The sequence below is a fragment of the Gorilla gorilla genome, chromosome 21 (assembly GCF_029281585.2).
Source record: "Gorilla gorilla gorilla isolate KB3781 chromosome 21, NHGRI_mGorGor1-v2.1_pri, whole genome shotgun sequence".
Lineage (NCBI taxonomy): Eukaryota > Metazoa > Chordata > Mammalia > Primates > Hominidae > Gorilla > Gorilla gorilla.
Genome location: NC_073245.2, coordinates 23,214,761 through 23,234,819, shown reverse-complemented (window position 1 = coordinate 23,234,819; position 20,059 = coordinate 23,214,761). Strand labels below are relative to the sequence as shown.

General features: G+C 43.8%; 1 protein-coding gene across 1 annotated transcript in view; it reads right to left on the bottom strand.

The window, feature by feature from the left end:
• The window catches only part of ISM1 (isthmin 1), an 81,459-nt gene that overhangs the window by 22,201 nt on the left and 39,199 nt on the right, over nt 1-20,059 (bottom strand). Inside the window, exon 2 of the mRNA XM_004061821.5 lies at nt 7,755-7,994. Within this exon, the coding sequence (XP_004061869.1) occupies nt 7,755-7,994 (240 nt within the window). The remainder of the gene's footprint in view (nt 1-7,754; nt 7,995-20,059) is intronic.

Genomic DNA, 20,059 nt, shown 5'->3' with positions numbered 1-20,059 from the left:
ATAAACAACAAGACCACAGGTGCAGGTCAGGGCTGGTTGCTTCAGGGTGTATAGAGACATAAGTACAAGCTCCTCAAGACCAGGCTTTCCCAGCTACTATTTTCACTCACCCCATGGTTCATCCTAGCCTTCACACTCCTCAACCAACCCTTAGGGTCAGAGCAGATAGTCCTGGAGCCAAAGCTAGAACTTGTTCTCAGATTTATGAAAGTCTCATTTTGAAGTCTGTCACGGGGCTGGAAGAATGAAGCTTCTTGGTTCCAAGAGACAATCAACGTAGAGAGACTTGTTTAAAAAACATAATAAAAGACGCATTGGGTTCCTTTGGCCATCACATAGCTCTTGCAACACCCCCTGGATGAGTTATGTGCAAATGAATCAGAAACATGCACTCCAAGTAATCAACCCAAGATGTACTGGGCAGACGCATTTCCACTTTTGCCCTAACCTGACATCTGATAGAGTTGCTGAGATGCTCTGCCAAATTGCACCACGGCGTGCCCATCCCTGAGACAAATAGCCCCTTCCTTTTGTGTTACGAATGGGGAGGTTCGAATTCTGCTCACTTCAAAGGATGTTGCCCAGCCAATGGGCCCGGGCTGTGGTTTTGTGGAGTCTGGACACATGGTCAAGAGGGTGACTTTCAACCCCAGAGTCTACTCAGGCTGCAGCAGGCCAAGTGCACCTTTCTCCTCTGTCACGGGACACCTAGAAGGGCACTACTAGCTTTACCCCATGCCACCACCCTTACTGCAGTCTTGTAGGCACCCTTTGCATATTTGTAAATAATTGTGGAGCTTTTCAGTAATCCCAAAAGTAAAAAAAAAAAAAAAAAAAAAAAAAGGGTTGGGGGGAAGAAAAGAAAAGGAATACATCATACATCTTGTATCATTGCTTTTTGCTGGAATGAATGGTCATGGGAGAGTAATGGTAACAGGGACCCACACAGAAGCTCAGAAAGACAAGTGGAGAAGGAGCACACAGCTGGGTAGAGCCGAGCCAAGCTGGGCAGTGACAGGGCGATGCTGAGCCTTTGGAGACATAACCTTTCTTCTCTGCAGCCCCATCTCCCTCTGCCTGCAGACGGAACTGAGCTGCAACAATCATCTGCAAGGCTATTAAGGGTCTTGGAGGGGAGAGGCTGCCAAGAGCCAGGCAAGCCTGCAATTACGGTAATGAAATCAGTCTCTGGGTAGGAGATAAGAGGGAATGTGCCCAACACTTTTGGTATTCCATTTGTATTCAGACTGGAGTCAAAGGGATTGCTTAAACAAAACGTGCCCTGCAATTTCTCCAAGCTGGGAATAAAAACAATTTCATGTTTCAAGCTATTACCGTCAATATGATTTTTTTTTTTTTCTCCAAACTGCTGCTCAGATCCAAGCAAAATAGATTTGTTGCCTGGCCAGGCAATGAGTAGCAAAATACCAATTTACTCCAAAAGCTATATCGATGACTAAATCTCAACACTTAGAGGTTTATTTTTCCCCTTAATTGCTGGCCACTGCCTCAACTGAATTAAAACAAAAACAAAACACAAAACAAACAAATCAGGATCCACCGCACCCTTCCCTACAGTTAACAAAGTGAAAACCTCATGCTAATATCAAAAGAAGAAATCTAATCTTGAGCCTGAGGTTTCATAGGCATCCAATTAAAAAGACTTAATGAGTGTGATCAATGACTTCTCCAATGGCGAGGGCTCGTTTTATGTTTCCTATTGCTCTCATTCTATTTACATGCTTTTTAGCATCAAAGAATCTGTTGATAAAGATGTCTTGAACAATGATCAATGTGATGAACTGTAGGTGTGGAGTGAGCACAGATTTCCAAACTGACAAAGTCTCTAGATCTTACCATCCTTTCTCATCCTTAACCCACATAATTGAAGTGTCTTAGTATATTTTTTTTCTTCTGGACTTTTCCACACTCAAGTCATGATGATAAAAGAAAGGGAACTCTTTCAAAAGCCTCAAGTTCAATTTCTGGCACAATCTCCCCAGCTCCAAGAAAGAGAGTCCAAAAGAAGTGCCCATTTCGATAATTCTGTCTTAGGAAACGAGGAAAAGTTCAAATGCACCTCGATCAGCTTTCCTTCTCTTGAAAATTAATACATTGACTCGAAGCAAACTCTTGATTCTTGCTCGGAAATGCACTTCCCATAGGGAAACCCACACCATCCTCAGTCTAGGTGATAATAAACCAACGCCACCGAGAATACAGAGGCCATGCTCTTCAAACTCAGGAAAGCCTTCTTGCTTGTTGGTCCTGTAAGCCTTGTGAGCTGTGGAAACTGGTGGGAGTGGGCAGGTATTTTCCAGAGAAGAAAAGGATTTCCTCAGGAGCACAGAGCATTGAAGGACATGTCTCCAACAAGGGTTTTAAATCCAGATTATTCTACCCCTTCTTCCTCGATAATTGCCATGGAAAGAACACAAAATGGACTAGGAAGATATCTAATTCCCTCTTCTCACACCTGCTGATGCTCTAAGAACAAGGGTGGCAACCCCAGCTAACTGTAGTTACTGCTTTGAGACTTGCAGCACGCCAATCCAGGCATTACTGTCCCTTCTACACAACTTAGACTCAATTTTCAGGGACAGAAACTAGCTTGGAGAATTCAAGGTCCTGAGGTAAACAGCAAGGAAGATATAGTGTTGGTCTCTGAACCAGTTCTTCTGATTCCCAATTTTTTTTTGTACATTTCCTTTGTCATCTTCATCTCCAGTATCATCACCAACCAGCATCTATCAGCTCTGGGAAGCTTATCCTATATTGGGCCCTGTGCTAAGCACTTCATATGGATGATCTCATTGAATCCTCACAGATAATCACACTTATATATAGTATTATACTACATAGCTGCTCATAGGTAGTATTGTCATTCCAATTTTATAGACAAGGAAACTGAGGCACAAAGACATCCGGTAACCCGCATGGGGCTACGGAGGTCAAGTCTGGCTGACTAAATGATGGTGCCTGATCCCAAACACAAGCCAATCTGCCTCCATATATTGGCAGCAGTACCCCATGAGAATCTGAGCCGAACAGGCTTGTCTCTATAGGGGCATGGGTCCATGTCTTGGGCAGAGAAATTTCTTGATTCTTATCCAGCCAGACCTGCCATTCCTCTAAAAGTATTTTAGAGAAAAAGGAGGAGGCAAAATCAAAAGTAGAAGCACGTACAACTGTAACCCTGGCCAACTCATCTGATTGTATCTTGTGGCACTCAAGAGGCCTGTGGCCATGTTAATATGTCTGTGCAAGGAAAAAAAGGCCTTTACATGACTATTTTTAAGTCCGTCTTAATGGGAGAAAAGAAATAAATATATTGGTTGAAATGAATACTAATCTCAACTTGATCCAGAAAAGAGACTATTTGGTTGTGAATAGCTAGTGTAGTAATGAACCAATGCAGTAAGCCTAACACTGCATTTATTTCAGAGATTTTTGTCTCTGATATCTGACTATCAGCTGCAGACTGAAAACCCAGCCAAGGATACCAACGTCTAACTTGTTCTGGGGGATTTACTTTTTCCTGAATGATTTTTGTTTTCAATAAAACCCAACCTCTTATATTGTTTTAAATTTCATATGGAGACTCAGTTTAGTAGTCTGAGGCCATTTTTGTTCTGTTTTGCACATTTTCTTCCCCTCCTCACTTCCACAGCTTGAAGCCAGTCTTAAAATAGAATTGTCAGATTCACTTGGGACCGAGGCTGCCTGACTTCTGGGAGTTAGAATGCTCTACAGAAGCAGGTGTTGGGGCTTTTAGAAGGATTTCCTATCCTGAAAGTCAAGAGGCCCGGGGGCCGGGTGGGGGAGGGTGGAGAGGGGGCGGGACGTGGCCTCTTGCATGGGCTTAGCGATGTCACTTTGGAAAGGTGCAGGCTGTTTCCTTAGCCCTGGAGCGTGGGAAACACTTCCAGAGCCTGAAGGGGTGGGGAGGTGTGGAGGGGAAGGCGGGTATCAAGTTCCCATTCAGCTCCCAGGCTCCAGCTAGGGAGAACCAGATGGGGGCAAAGGCAGGTTGCCAGGGGAAGGGGCAGATGAGGCCAGGAGCCCTGGCAGCGGAAGCTGACCTACTGAAGGGCCCCTCACCTGACTTCACTCTGCTACCCAGGGAGAGGGAATGCTTTGACGGGGCCGGCAGGGACCGGCAGGGACCAGCAGGGCTGTCTGCTGGGCTGAATCGGCCCTGTGTCAAACCAGTGGATTTCAACAAAAGAACAGTGCTCTGAGGAAGGGGTGAGGGCTGCCAACACGGAAACCATCACCTCCTTGTAGAAAGCACCTCATGTTTTAAAGGACCACCAGGGAACTGGTTTACACAAGTGCAGTGGTGCATGGGGCTGCAGCGGCTAGTGCTGTGTGGTGTGTGGGTGTGTTTGTGTGCATGCACATGCACACATACACACACACACACACACACACACACACACAATTACACGCCAACAGAAGGCTGGGGCTCCCAGGGGTAGCAGTTGTTTTATTCTTTCTTTGAACGTCTTTCTGAGTGACCAATACTAACCTTTTGTGGTCTTCCACAAACAGAAGGCCAGAAACGCGCACAATTTTATTTTCTTCAGGGCCAAAACATCATCAGATCAATAAAATGCTGGCCACCCTCCACCCCTCTGTATTGCTCACAGAAAATTAACAGATAGGGATTGTATAGAGCAGAAACAGAATAACTTGACTGGGCAGTAGGCAAAAATGTATTGTTGGCTTACTCTTTTTGATTTTTTGACTTTGACAGTAGCTAGGCTGGAGCCGCATTAATTTTTAATCCATTTGGCCAATAACATTCACATCTGGAGCTATGGTAAACCTTTATTCTTGGGAGTTACGGTGATCTTTGCTGTACAAAGGGTAACTGGGGTTCCCAGCTCTGGGAGTCCCAACTGCCTTTCAGCCTTTACGCTATAGCTTTTCCCTAATATTTAATATTTTAAAAAGACAGGTCAGTTGCAGTGACTCATGTCTATAATCCCAGCATTTTGAGAGGCTGAGGCAGGAAAATTACTTGAGGCCAGGAGTTTGAGACCAGCCTGGGCAACATAGTGAGGCCTGGTCTCTTCAAAAAATAAAAAAGATTAGCTAGGCATGGTGGCTCACACCTGTAGTCCCAGCTACTCAGGAGGCTGAGGTAGGAGGATCACTTGAGCCCAGGAGTTGAAGGCCTCAGCAAGCCATGATTGCACAACTGTACCATAGCATAGGTGACAAAGAAAGACCTTGTCAAAATAAAATAAAATAAAATAAAATAAAGTAAAATAAAATAAAATAAAGACCCAAGTGAGGTCTAGATAGGGAATGGGAATTTTCAGACTGATGGATTTATCTAGAAGACAGAAAGGGGATCCCAAGAAGTTCTGTCTGAAATTGGGTTCAAGTACAAAGCAGCCAATAACTTTCCAATGAAGGAACAGTCCCCGGCAGCCTTCCGTTCTCCCGCATCCAGGCATTTTCCTGTGACTTTACATTAGTAATTCTTAAATCAATTACACTGATATTATAGCTCAGTCCTCAGCATTATGCCCCAAGTGACATTCCCACCTCTGGGAAAAAGTGCTAGCCACAGCAGGCTTCAGATGGTTTTGGGCATGGCCTAAACACCCTTGGGATGAGAACTGCCTGATTCTGGAACCAGAACATCTATAAACATGTGGATGAGCCATGACAGGAAACAAGGTTGAGCAACGGTATGAAGTCAGTGCCTTCCTTGCCAATCTGCACCTATTCCAAAGGGTTCCATTGCTCTTTATCACACTACATGGCCAGTCCCTGGAGAGGGGCCATTGGAGCCAAAGACCTGTTTTTCCAATTTATCAATTAAAACAATACAAGACTCACCAGAAATTTTAACTGGGGCATGTAGCGATTTCTGTGCATGGGTTGTCAAAGAGTGACCTCCACATTTGTCACTCTGTACCATCAATAGAGCCTGTCTGACTTCTTTCCACCTATTGAGATCCACCCCCTTGGGACACAGTGCTTTTCCTCCTCTGTCTTCATGATCCCTCCAGCACTGTTTTATGTGGTAGCTGGGATCTTCACACAGATCTAATTTATTGGAGGGAACAGGCCTTACATTTTTCAATTTCCTATAACCTAATGCAGCATTTTATAGACAGCAGGGGTTGGTATTCTAAGTGTTCTCAGTGAGATTTGCATGCTCCCATGACACTGGTGTTAAGAGCAAAACAACTCACGTCAACGAAACCTGATCTAAAACCGTATCATGCAGAGGGTGTTAGTCTGTGGAAAGAGAGGCAGTTAATGAAGGATCAATTGGTCTGAGTCCAAGTTCAGGAACTTTCTGCCATGTAAGCAAATTGGCATCTGGTCCAGAGAGGAAAAAGTACAGAAAAGGTGCACCTATACAAATAGAAAGAATTGGAAGCAAAGCTTACAAGTATGGGCTGGCTGTGGTGGCTCATACTTGTAATCCCAGCACTTTGGCAGGCTGAGGCAGGGGGATCGCTTGAGCCCAGGAGTTTGAGCCCAGCCTGGGCAATATGGCAAAACCCTGTTTCTACAAAAAATTAAAAAATGAGCTGGATGTGGGGGCACACACTTGAAGTTCCAGCTACTCGGGAGGCTGAGGTGGGAGGATCGCTTGAGCCTGGGAGGTAGGGGCTGCAGTAAGCTATGATCGTGCCATTGTATTCTAACCTGGGTGACTGAGTGAGGCCATCTTTAAAAAAAATATGGAAGCAGGCATATGAGGACGAGAGTTGGATAGGGGCTGGGTTGCCCGGGGGATGAGCCTCTCTCAACTATCATGGGGACCATCTTTGGGAGGAAACAGAGAAAGGTACAAACAACATTCAAAATTAGGAGTTTGCCTCTGAATGTGGGTTGGGAGTCTGAGAGCCTGGATTTGAGCCCTATAACTACTATTTACTGCCATGTGACTTTGGGTAAACCAAACAGTAACTTCCTGAGTATCTGGTGCATTATCGATAGTATTAGAAAAATGACACGGGCTTTGTCTCCTTCATGAGGGTGTTGGGAGGGTCAAATCAGATCAACATTTGCTTTGTAAAGTATACTGAGCTATTTCAGTGTAGATGAGAGTTATTATTTTTAACCTCAGTCACCCTTTCCCTGACCTCCCATTTCCCACTGCTTCATCAGATCCCAACTTAGTGGAAGATAGTCATCTCTCTCCTAGGAACTCCTGTTCTCAACTTCCTTCCTCTTATTGTTTTGTAAGTCATGTATACTTTAGAGTAACGGAAGCTTGTCTCTTTGTGAAGGAATTTCTGGTGTCCAAGGCAAGTTTAGAGGGGCATTAAGAGAAACAGCTTTCCTGAGTGCTTTGAACTCATATTTGAAAACATTTGCCCAATCTGTTCACAGGTCAGGTTGGCCTTTTCCTATAACTGCCACATTTCATCAATTTTGTTTTGTTTTGTTTTTATATTTCAGACTATTTTGTTTTGTTTTGCTTTTATATTTCACTGTCTCTTAAATTAGTATGTATCTTGTAATCCTTGGTGTGTCATACTTTAATTGGTAGTGTTTTCTTCTTTTGAGTGGTTCACAAAATAATTGTGCATCTCACAATCAAGGGTGTCACTTAATGAAATGCAGCACTGTTCTTATGGAGATAACATGATCTTAAGCAGGAATCATTAAGGGGTTAAGAAGAAAAGTGAGGTAAGGCAGCAGTTTCCACTGGAATCATCAGAAAACAAAAGATGGACTGTTTTGTTATCTCCCATCTTCCAGGTGCCAAGAATTACCTGGATATTTGGATTCTGCCCATTGATATCAGCTTTGGAAAGATCTGGAAAGTTTGGTAGATCAAGGAGAAAGGATCTGGGGAAATCTCTTTGCAATGAAGGGTGCCCCGTCTCTTGTCGGAATCGCGGTCTGGGGAAGGGTTGGTGTGCAGCCTGGTGGTCCAGATGCTCCCTTGGTGCTTCTTTGGAGAGAGAAAAGCTGGTTTCTGATGTGGTGTCACTTCCCACGTTGAGGTTATTCTAAAACAAACAAACAAGCAAACAAACACCTGTTAAGGAGACACATGATTAAAAAATGTCACCCTTAACAGTCCATTATATTCAGGAGCAAGGACAATTCCAGTGGCTGAAATTAAGCCAGTAGGGCATTCCAAACTTGTTTTGCAAACCCATGGTTTAGTTTCTTCATGTCTTAAAAGCCAGATCATCAGAAAACTTCTAGCCTGCTACTTGGGAATTTTCTGAGGGTTAATGAGTTATGGGCTATTTATTAAGCTTCAAAGTACTTTAAAAATGAAAACACTATTTTGAGGAAGAACAGGTGTTCATTTAGAGCTGGAACCAAATTATGTTTCTCTTCTCACAGCTTCAACTGATTAACCACCTTGGCTTTAGTTATAGCTCTAGTGTCCAGAGTTGGTTTCTTTTGTGTAGGCTATGGAGCAAAAGATCTGACCAAGCTGGATAAAGTTCTTGGGCCATATTATTGATTACATACATTCATCCATTTGTCTGTCCATTTGTCCATCAACCCATCCATACATCCATTCACATATCCATCTATCCATCCATCCATCCATCCATCCATCCATCCATCCATCCATCCATCCATCCATCCATCCATCCTTCCACCCACACACCCATCCATCCAATCAACAAATGCCAACCATGCTAGGCACAGGAGATACAGCAATAAACAGGATAGACATGAGACCTATTATTTTGAAATGTACAACTAGGTGAGGGAAATAAACAATAAATCCATAGATAAATAAATAAGATCAGATCAAAGAACGGTGACTGCCAAGAAGAAAAGAAAGAAGATGATGGAGAGTGGCTGGGGAAAACCTTAGGTGGTCAGGGAGAACCCCTCAGAGAAGGTGACACTTGAGGCAAGATCTGAACAAGAGAAGGTGGCACCCTGCAATAATCTGGGGGAAGGACATTTTAGCAAAAGGAACAGCAAAGGAAGCACTCAAGTCCAGGATGGGAATGAGCTTGGCTGGTTTGAGAAACAGAATGGCCAGCGAAGCTGTTGTAGAGAGAAGGAGGGAAGAACCATAGGTGATGAGGATGAAGAGACAGGAATAGCCAAATAAAAAGTCACGAAAAGGCATTCTGAAATCTAATGGTTTTATACTGAAAAGTGCAAGCCCACTGTTTTTCCCAGCTGTGAAAAATATCACCATTTCTTTATCACTATGGGGAAATTTCTCTAGTGATTGAGAAGTTGCTGGACTCCTTTTCCAAACCAGCCTTTCTTTTTCTCCCTCTCTCCTCTCACAGAAGATTTACTCCAGCCTTCAGGGATAGCATTTTCATGTTTACTGGTGGAGAGAGACAAGGAGATAGAATTTCACCAGGCTTTGGGTCAGTGGTTAATGTTCTTGTTATTCTTGGGCATGTTTTGGGGTTTGGGAGTGTATATTTCAGCACACTGTCTCCACACGCCCTCCTTGCCCCCCACCACAGTGCCTCTGACCCAGCCAAAGGGTTACATCTGGTATAAAAACACTCATGACTCTGAGCACCCAAGGTCAAGAGCACTGAGGCTGAAACACACTAGCAGATACATATCTTCTTGGAGAGCTAACCTTAGGGAAGGGATTATTATTTTTACTTTTATTTATGTGTCATTTTTTAGAGACAGGGTCTTGCTCTGTTTTCCAGGCTGGAGTGCAGTGGCACAACTGAGCTCACTGCAACCTCAGACTCCTGGGCTCAAGCAATCCTCCCACCTCAGCCTCCCAAGTAGCTGAGATTACAGGCACGTTCCACCAAGCCCAGCTGCGAATGGATTTTTATAAATCTGTTTAAATAGGAATGGGGCTCAGGAACAGACTCACTGGTGCAGAGACCGCCTCTGAATGTTCGAAGAAGCCAAGGGGAGGGTGGAGATAGAGACCTCATCTGTCACCTCTCTAAAACATGCAGTGACAGGGGAAAGCTGGCTGCTCTGCAGCATGTTTTTGCTCGCCTTTCCACAGCTCAGAAGATGTGGCCGGGGGCAGTGTCTTTGTTCACCTTTCCAGCCACCTCTCTGCCATGGTTTTCGTCTCCTGGCACATCCTGGTAGAGGGAGTTGCCCTGACATTTTGAGACATTACTCAATGCAACAGAGGCCAAATGTATTATTGTTTGAACCTAGCATGGAGAGAGAGAGAGAGAGAGGAAGAAGAAGGAGAAGGAGAAGGAGAATGAGAAGAGAAAAGAGAAGAGAAGAGAAGGAAGAGAAGAGAGAAAGAGAAGGAGCGAGAGAGAAGAGAAGAGGAGCGAAGAGAAGAGAAAGAATAGAAGAGAGAAAGAGAAGGAGCAAGAGAGAAGAGAAGTGAAGTGAAGAGGAGAGGAGAGAAGAGAAGGGAAGGGAAGAGAAGAGAAGAGAAGACAGGAGAGGAGAGAGAGCATGCTATCTTTTCTCAACATAAGATTTCTCTACGACATCCCAAAGGGGAGATAGCTGAATGCATTTGTTCCCTTGCTTTTTTCCCTTAATCTCCAACCCTAAAACTTCTCCAACAACATTAGGACAGTTAGATTGTCATGGAGAATTTCTTGTGCAGGATTTAGGATTACAAATCTTGGAAGGGGCCCAGAATTTGCTTCCCAATTGCTTTAGTACTTCTTGTAAATCAAGCCCTAGCTTCATAGCCACAATGGAGGTATACTGTTTAATTAGGTTAAAAATGAGGCTCTCTTTCCTTTCCCCTGTGAATGGAGTACTCTTCCTACTATGAACACTTACATTTTAGAAGAAGTAGAAAATGTGTTTTTGCTACTCTTTAACATTTTGCCTAGATGTCTGAAAAAACAGGGACTAAGTCTGATTGATTGATTGATGTGACTCTTGAATTTTTCCTGGTAGGAAATTCACCACCACAGAGTGCTTCTGGCTTAGCCCCAGACCAAGCAAACCCCTTAAACTCTCTAGGACTCAAGGACTTTGCATGTAAAGCAGATTAGATAATAAGAAGAGCCCTGTACCCTCCCCGCAGGATTAGTCAAGATACTTGGGTTGGGTTGTGTCTACACATGGAAAGGGAAGTGTCGCGTTAGGGTCACTGGCTGGGCAGTTCAGGCCACAAGTACCTCTGCCGGGAATAGTCAGACAACTGGGGCTGAAGTATGTTTTGGCTTCAGTTATGCACACAATTGTGGCATTTCTCCATCTGTCCGAACCGCCCTGCCCCCCAGACACAGGCTTGGTGTTTGTAAAGTATTTGGAAGATGGGAAGTAATAAAGAAATGCTAATCACAATCTCTGAATATCTGAGTTACTCTTGCACCTCTTTCAAAACATATTTAACTGGACACCTTGCCTCCTTGCAATGGCATGCCCCCAAGCTGTTAAGAAATTGGAAATCCTAGGATAGGGGAAGTGTGGCTAAGGATGGCTCATATAGAATGAAACCCTGTTTTATTCAATCAATAACAAGATTTGAGAGTAGCCATTATTTTAGTCATCTAGACTTTAAATCTAGGGTAGGAGACAACAGACAGAATATCCTAGTAATGCAGAAGAAAACCTTTCTTCATCTCTTCTCAAAGGGACTTACTGTACATCCTCCTTGCAGAGCCCCCCTTGGAGGTCCTGGTTGAGGACATCAGTCCAGCTATTACCAAGTTCACTCACTGAGTATTCCACTTGAATTATTCCAGCAGAGTAAAGATTTTCAAGAGGGGTGGATCTCAAGGTTAAAAGTAAAATATTTTGTGTTTTATTCAGGCAAGCAAACATTCTTCTCTGAAAATGATACCTTAGGAAAGTCTGGGAATTTAAGGAAAGCATCATGACCATTCTTTCCAAAATGCCATTGAATTCATTCTGCCCCAGTTAAAGTGATACAAGGGGGCCTGCTCAGTTTGGGAAAATATTGCTTTACCCACAGTGTGTCTTTGAGTTGAACATCAATCTATGAGTTAACATTGACAATGAGTTAACATTGAGTTAACTATCTATGAGTTAACATTGACAATGCTGCAGCACCAGCAGCAATGTTTCCTCTTGTGACTATAATTTCAGAGCTGTGACTACCACTGAGAAGGAAAACAGAAGAAATGCAGCTATTAAACGGCTTATGCACATGAACTCTTCCATTGCTGAGGCAGGTGATCTTCACTGGTCAAATTATTTAGCTACTGCTTGGTGCTCCTCTCCTTCTATTATTTTAGAACTTATCTAAAACAGGAATAGTAATAAAAATATCCTGTTCTTACAGCCTAGCATTTTGCCTTATATGGCAGTACTGTGGCAGACATTGCAATTGCCTGCCCAATGTCTAGTCCCCTCTTTTTCTTACTTGGTGTTTGTTTCAGGTGGCCGTGGACCTGGCAAAAACTACATTTCCCAGCATCCACTTCATCTGAGTGTGACCATATGACACAATTCTGCCCCATGAGGAGTAAGTGGAAGGTTCTGGACAGAACTGCTGAAAAGGAGTTTTCAGATTCGGTTTTGCCATTTGCCTTTCTCTCTTCCACTTTGTCCTGCCTGAAATGAGGAAACAGGGCTTGATGTGAAATGAGGCAGCTGGCAGGCCTGAGGATGGAGGCTGTAGTCTAAGCGTGGCTGACTGGAAAGATGGTGGGCTTAGGTCCCTCATAGTATTATGGAGCTATCACGCTGGTCCTGGAATGGTGACCTCCATATGTCTTTTACTGTTATCATTAATCTTAATGTTAACATTGACAATGCTGCTGTACCAGTAGCAATGTGCCCTCTTGGGATTTTAATTTTTGAGTTGTGATGACCCAGAAAATTATAAAGGTTTTGCCATTGAAAGTAATGGCAAAAACTGCCATTACTTTTGCACCAACCAAATACTATCACAATTGCAAGAGGTTTTTCCTCACCAAAAGGAACCAGCATTCCCTGGACAAATGGATTGAGTGCAGAGCTTGGGCGGGGAAGGCACAGATGAATTTGGGATACTTTCCTGCAACAAGAAGCAAGGAAGCTTTCAATGATTAACAGGGTACTCTTGAAAGAACACAGGAGCCAGCTTGACAGGCCCCCATTGCTCACAGATCAGAGAATTTGGACAAAAAAAAGAGATTGTACTTGATTGATGTACACTGAATCTATCAAAATCCATAAGGATACTCATGAAGGAGAGAAATCCAGAAAACCTACTGTTACCATTTGAGGTAGGTATTATAAAACTCCTTCCTTTGCAAATTGGTATTAAAAAGAAAGAAAGGTTTTCAGAGGAAGCAATGTTTGAACTGAAATAAAAAGGCTTGTAAACGTGCAGCAGATGCATCAGGTTAAGAGAACAGGGAGCTGGGGAGGGGTCCAGGAGCTTTGCAATCTTGGTGAAGGAGTCTCTCAGGTCTGACAGAGCTGTGGTTTATAGATCCAAAGGGTTTCAGAGCTGAAATGTGGTGAGAGTAACGATCAGAGACACCTGCTGTTTTCATATGAAATAACGGAGTTAAATATTATACACATCGGGCCCAACGCACAGTCTTAGCCTACCAGCCTTTGGTCTGACAGCCTTCTATCACACTGCGCTGTGACTTGTCCACTAGGCTACCACTTCTCTGGTAGCATCCTCTGGGGCACTTGGAGGTTTGCTGAAGCTACATGGTGCTGGGATCTCATCCCTCCTTCCTCATTCTCATCAACTGGCCCTGGATGCCCTTGGGAAAGCTCTGCTGAGATGAATCAAGAAGAGAAAACCTCTCATCTTTAGGCTGGGTGCAGTTCTTCTCAGATGACAAATCCACACGTTTTAATCACTTGTGTCCTTTATACTGAGTACATCCTGGTCCAACACCAAGAATGTCCAATCACTGCCTCCAGCCACTGCATAGTATAGCTGGCGTTGCTCATCATGGCTGTGTTTGTGACCAAGGTGGATGGCCATAGCCACATCTAGGGTCAGAGTGGTCAGAATGGCCAGAGTCCCCCAGCGGGTCATTTGACACAGGCAGATGAATATAAAAGAGAGGGAGTGAGGTTTTTTGGACAACCAAGCCACAGGGCAAATTAGGATGAGCACTACAATAGGAGGAAGATAAAGCTATGGAAATGGGCGATGCCTCCTCTTTTGGAAAAAATGTGCTAAGCATCATTGTCCCAGTCTGCAAATAGCCACCTGCCCTATTCTGCAAACACCAACCAAGGACTGGAATCTGAAGAACAGGGTTGATTTCGCCACTTTCAGAACCTCCAGAAGAGGCACAAATCAGTAACAAATTGTGGCTGTCGAGGAAAGTTTAGTACTTTTTAAGGCAAAAACTGGTAACTATTCCCCGGATTAACACAATCAGGCAGACTTCTTGAAGGCAGACTGGCTGGCAAATTTCTGAAAGGCAAAGAACAGGCCCTATCTTCAGTCTCCAAACTCCCTTCTCCTTCCCCCAGTTTCACAAGCTCAGGGGGCAACAAATAAGTACTAGTTGATGATAATGATGGCTAGAGTTATCATTGGGTAACGAGGGCCTAGTTAGATTTTGTTTTAATTAGGCTCAGGCTACAGGCCTCATTACCCCTAATGTGGCTTTTATGTGGGATTCTAAAGAAAAACAAAAAACCCTAGGAATCTTCTACTGAAGATATTAAAGAAGATATTATTAGCAATGCATTTGGTCTCATAGACTTTGAACAACAAACAACAGAGATTATAATTAATGTCACTACAGCCTCTCTCCTTAAAACAAACTAACAATATAGTTAATTAGCAATATATTCTCATTTGGGGCTGGACATCTGCATATTATTATCGACAATGCTTGTTTCCTTTTTCCAGATGAAAGGAAGCCATACTGCACCCAGGCACATGGCTGTGCGCCTTCCACATTCAAACACTCCATTTTCTTCTACCCACGATAAACACACTCGGGGCTTTATCTGTGCCGAGCATCGATTTTGTCTGGAACAGTTCCACACATCTAAAAATAAGTTCAAGAATGCCACTAGTGGTATTTCAAAGGGAAGAGCAAAAGTTTTGCCGTTTGAAGAGATAAAAGAAGAAAATGGCACACTGATTATCTTTAACATGATTGAGGAGCAAGCACTCCTAAGATGAGAAAACCAGGAGAATGAATACAGTGAGTTTTAGACCATAAAATCGGCTTTCTAGAAGGGGCACACTTGTTCTTAGTGCTCAGGAAGATGGATGGAGACCACGATCCTAGGAGTGGAAGCAGGGGGTGGTGGGGGCTTGTTGGGACTTATTCTGAGAAGTGTTGGAAAGAGGCAGCCAGGATGCACTGGGGAAAAACTGCACCGTGAAGACACAGATGACAAGGCTGACCAGCTGCTGCTCTCATGAAGCCTGTGTATGATGGCAATCATTCCCCTTCAGGCAGCAGGAACAGAGCAAATGTCAATGGCCATATTTTATAGCAAGCATGACAATGCAATGCCCCTTTAGGAAGTATTGCTGGCAGAGGGGAAACGGCCATACGTATGCTTCAGTCTTTGCTGGGCACTCTGACGACAGCCCTGAGAGCCAGTGACACAGGCACATCATGGCTCAAGAATTCAGGAGGGTCTCAGTCCCGGTTTGGGAATGGAGCCTGCTGTCGAGGTCTGACTAATAGCTGAGGAATCCCTAGTTATGGTGGCAGAATGTATCATAACGATGTTTACTTTAGGGCTTGGCAGTGACCTCGTTTATTATCTCAGGCTTTAGAAGAAATGAAGAATGGGCAACTCTTCGCATTTGGGTAGGGAGCTGGCTTTGAGGTGGAGGGGCCACCCGTCCCTGTGTATCTCTCCTCATTGAAGGTTCTTGGGGCCGGCTGACAAAATGGAGATCAACACTTCACTGGTGTGTCTTGAATACTTCTGTAAACTGCTTTGATCTTGAAAATGTGCAGATTATTGGTGAATGTTTTCAAGTTGTGCTTTCTCCATTGCTGGCAAAGAAAACAGAGTGGTAGCTTTTCCAGGACCGATTTCTTTTATGTCCTGTTAGGCTAAAGAATGAACTGAAATGAAGGATAAATTATTCTTTCAAGTGTAAGAAAACATGTAAGAAGCAGAGTACAAGAGTGGAAAGTGAGTTAGGCCAAAAAAAAAAGAAAAAGAAAAACAAACCCTTCACACATCACCTAAAACATCCCTGCAAATGTAGAGAGATGGAGAAATCATACTTTCCAGAACCACTTTGATAAAGCCCTTGCGGTGTGAGGCCAGCCATCCTCAGCATCCAGTTAAGGGCAAGGCTTTCTATCAACCTTCCAGGCTGCAGCTAACCAGCTCAGGGCTATAAAGGCCAGGCCACCAGTGGCCACCAGGGGGCTTCCGTCCCTCCTCTTCAGCCCTGTTAGAGTTCAGCCACCCCTTTAAGTCAAACTTTGAGCAAATATTTAACGAGTATGGATTATTGGTGATTTTCCAAGTTGTGCTTTCTCCATTACCGGCAAAGAAAACAGAGTGGTAACTGTCTAGGACTCAGTTTCCAGGACCCAATTTGAAGAGGCACCAGATCATTAGTGCACCTAAAAGGCCCAAGTATCTAAGTCCTCCTACGACCAGAGGGAACGGGTGTCGAACAGGACACCAGAAGGTGAACATCTCCTGCAGTGATTCTGTGTCTCCCTGCATAGAATGAGGGGATCCAAGGCCCAGGCCAAGGCTGGTGTTCTGTTGGTGAGAGGGAGAACCTGGAAATTAAGCCAAAGGACATGGATGGCAGAGTTCAGAAGCTGAGGTCTGGGGTAGGGGTGGCCTAGGGACCCTTGCCAAGTTATTATCCTAATTAAGGAGATGGATTCTTCTCAACACTAAAGTTAAGAACCCTCATTGAAACCTATTGCTAATCTCTCTGCTCCAAGTACTTTTAAAATGGGTTTCAAAGGTCACTGGACGTTAACCTTGGAATCCTGAAAAGGGTTCAGGGTACTGTGGAAAGGACTGGGGCCAGGAGTTTCAAGGTCTGGGTCTGGGTCCCAGCATTGCCTCTTCCTGTTTTGTGAGCTTTGGTAAGTTATTGCACCTCTACACTTATGGTAGACTGGTTGGCAAAAATGTCCACAAATTCTTCTTTTCTCTAAAGATCCACGCCTCAGGTAGTTGCTTCCACACTCTTTGAGCTTCTTCTTTTTTTTTTTTTTTTTTTTTTTTTTTTGAGACAGAGTTTCACTCTTCCCTCTTGTTGCCCAGGCTGAAGGGCAATGGCGCGATCTCGGCTCACTGCAACCTCTGCCTTCTGGGTTCAAGCGATTCTCCTGCCTCAGCCTCCAGAGTAGCTGGGATTACAGGTGCCCGCCACCACCACACCTGGCTAATTTTTTATATTTTTAGTAGAGACGGGGTTTTACTATGTTGGCCAGGCTGGTCTTGAATTCCTGACCTCAGGTGATCCACCCAACTCAGCCTCTGAAAGTGCTGGGATTACGGGCATGAGCCACTGTGCCTGGCCTTCTTTGAGCTTCTTACTGCGGCCAAAGGTACAACAGTTAACAGAGACTTGAAAAGCACTTGTGCCTTAGGATTGCCTATTTTTTTTTGCTCTTTGGAATGCTGAGAACACTCGGTGAAGGCGGCCAAGCTAGCCTGTTGAATGGTGAGAGACGTGTGCAGCAGAGATAATTTATACCAGATTCACCAGCCTGCCAATGGCCAGTCACTCAGATGGAGACTGTCCTAGACCATCCAGCCCTGGCTGAGCCTACCCAGGCTATGAGAGCCACCTGCTGACCCAGAGAGTCATGAGAAATAATAAATCCTTGCGGGTTTAAGCTAGTGAACCCAGTGTGGTTTGTTACACAACAAAAGCTGACTGATATAGGACCTTGGTTATTTATTCTGTAAAATGACCATGGTGAGGTAGAATGAGAGTTGCAGAAAGCCTGTCACTCTATTCAGCTCTGACTTCCTCGGAATGGAATCCTAAAGAGACACTTGTTCTGGAGAAATTATTTCACACTAACTTCAAAAAAAAAAAAACAAACTCCACTTTATTCCAAATGCTGAAAACATCAAATTGAGGGTGGGGAGATTAAATAAAAATCCAGTGGTTCACAAATGCATGAAATGTAGATTCTATCTGCAATGACTAGAACATCTTCTCCTTTCTCTCTATCCTTCTACCTGTTAGCTCAAAGCTGGGTAAAACCTGTTGGAAAATTCCAAAGCCCTGCCAACGACTTTCTTCACTGACAGGTGCTTTTTTGGTAATAGCTTCATTGCCAGTTTTTCAAAGACTCGAAGCTGAGACTTAACAGTTCTCCTTTGTGCTTTCATGATGCACCTGTACAGCTCTGTGTGCTGCTAGAAACTAGTAATGCCCATTTATTAACAGGACCCCCCGACACTGTAAAACAATTATAGAGCTGTCATAGGCCACATATGGCCAGAGGTGAAGAGAAAGCTCCTGCCACCGGCACCTGTTCCCTTCGCCACCTGCCTGTACAGATTGTTCCTGTTTGGACTGCTGTTCTGTTATTCTCTAGGGAAATGGTGTGATTCCTGCTTGGAAAACTGGCAGCTGATGCAATTGTGGGCTCTTGACTTAGCTTAGCTAACCTTTCTCTATAGGAAGCTGGGCTGTTAGCTCTATTCATGGATTCATTCAACAAACACTTCATCAATATTTATTATGTACCAGGTACTGTGCTAGGGTGAGACAGTGCCAGTAGCACATGGCTTGTTAAGACAACTTTTCCAAAACTTGGAAATGAAGCAAAAGGATGACTGTAAGTTTATCACTTAGTATTGGGGCACAGGCCTGCCCCAAAGTATTTTATTCTGTAGGAGCATGTATCTTCACTTGGCTTATTATTTCCTATTGATTAGGGCCCAGACTAAAAGTTACATGTTAACTTGTAGATTTTCATTCTGTAGATATAGAAGTGTTTTTGTCTAGTAGAAACAATAACTCAGTGCTAACTGTTTTATGGCTCTACAGGACATTAATCAGTCTTATTTATGTTTACACACTTACTTCATCATCATTTTCCCCACTAACTTTATAAACATCTGTTTCTCAAATGCTCTGACATGTCATTAGCATCTTCCTTATTCTTTCATTCATTTAGTTAAGTAGTTGACATGTGCTTTTTCTTTATTTGTATGAGATTCACATTTTTAATATTATGAAAATTTTATTTGGACAGCTTTTGTCTTCAAATTTAGATTACAGAGGGGAAGTTAAGAAATGCTTGTATCCATATAAAATGCAAAGTAGAAAGTGGGAAATTCTGAAGGAGTGGAAGTTTTCAATGTAAGGAAGTAAAATTATCTAGACTCCTTTTGTTTTTGTTTTTTTTTTTTTTTTTTGAGATGGAGTCTCACTCTGTCGCCCAGGCTGGAGTGCAGTGGTACGATCTCGGCTCACTGCAACCTCTGCCTCCCGGGTTCAAGCGATTCTCCTGCCTCAGCCTCCCAAGACTGGGACTATAGGCGCATACCACCATGCCTGGCTAATTTTTGTATTTTTAGTAGAGACGGGGTTTCACCATGTTGGCCAGGCTGGTCTTGAACTCCTGACCTCAGGTGATCCACCCGCCTCGGCCTCCCAAAGTGTTGGAATTACAGGCATGCGCCATTGCGCCCAGCCCAGATTCCTAATTATGATACCACAGCTCGCCATCTGTAAGGTTTCAACATCACCATGTTATGCTCTCTCACCTTCTTTAAGAGACCCCTATCCGGATGTTGGTCTAATGCACCGACAAGCCGGAACCAGTATGGAGAACCACGGCTTATGAGCAGGACTTCCCTTGGGTTTGTCCTTCTGTGAGGGTCCTTATGGGGAGAACAGAAGGCCATGCGCCAGAAGGCACCCAAACTCCTTTCGAACACTTCATTTTTCCCCGATACAATTCCCTATTCTGATCCTAGAGAAACAGCTCCTCCCAGTGTTGTTCTCACCAACGAGAATTCTACCATGAGAACCTCAGTTAACTGAGGTTCGAGAAAAGAGAATCACAAGTTCTCAGAGGCTTTCTTTTGGGATGTGGTCATGAAGGGGGAGATGTTCAACAGAGAACATGTTTACTATTCTCCTCAATAAAAACATCATAATATTAGGATGTATCAGTTTGAGTCTGAGCAGGGAATGAATGGCACCCTCCAAGTGGGTAACTAAGGAGAGCTTAATAAAGGAACAATTTAACATATCTGGACAAAG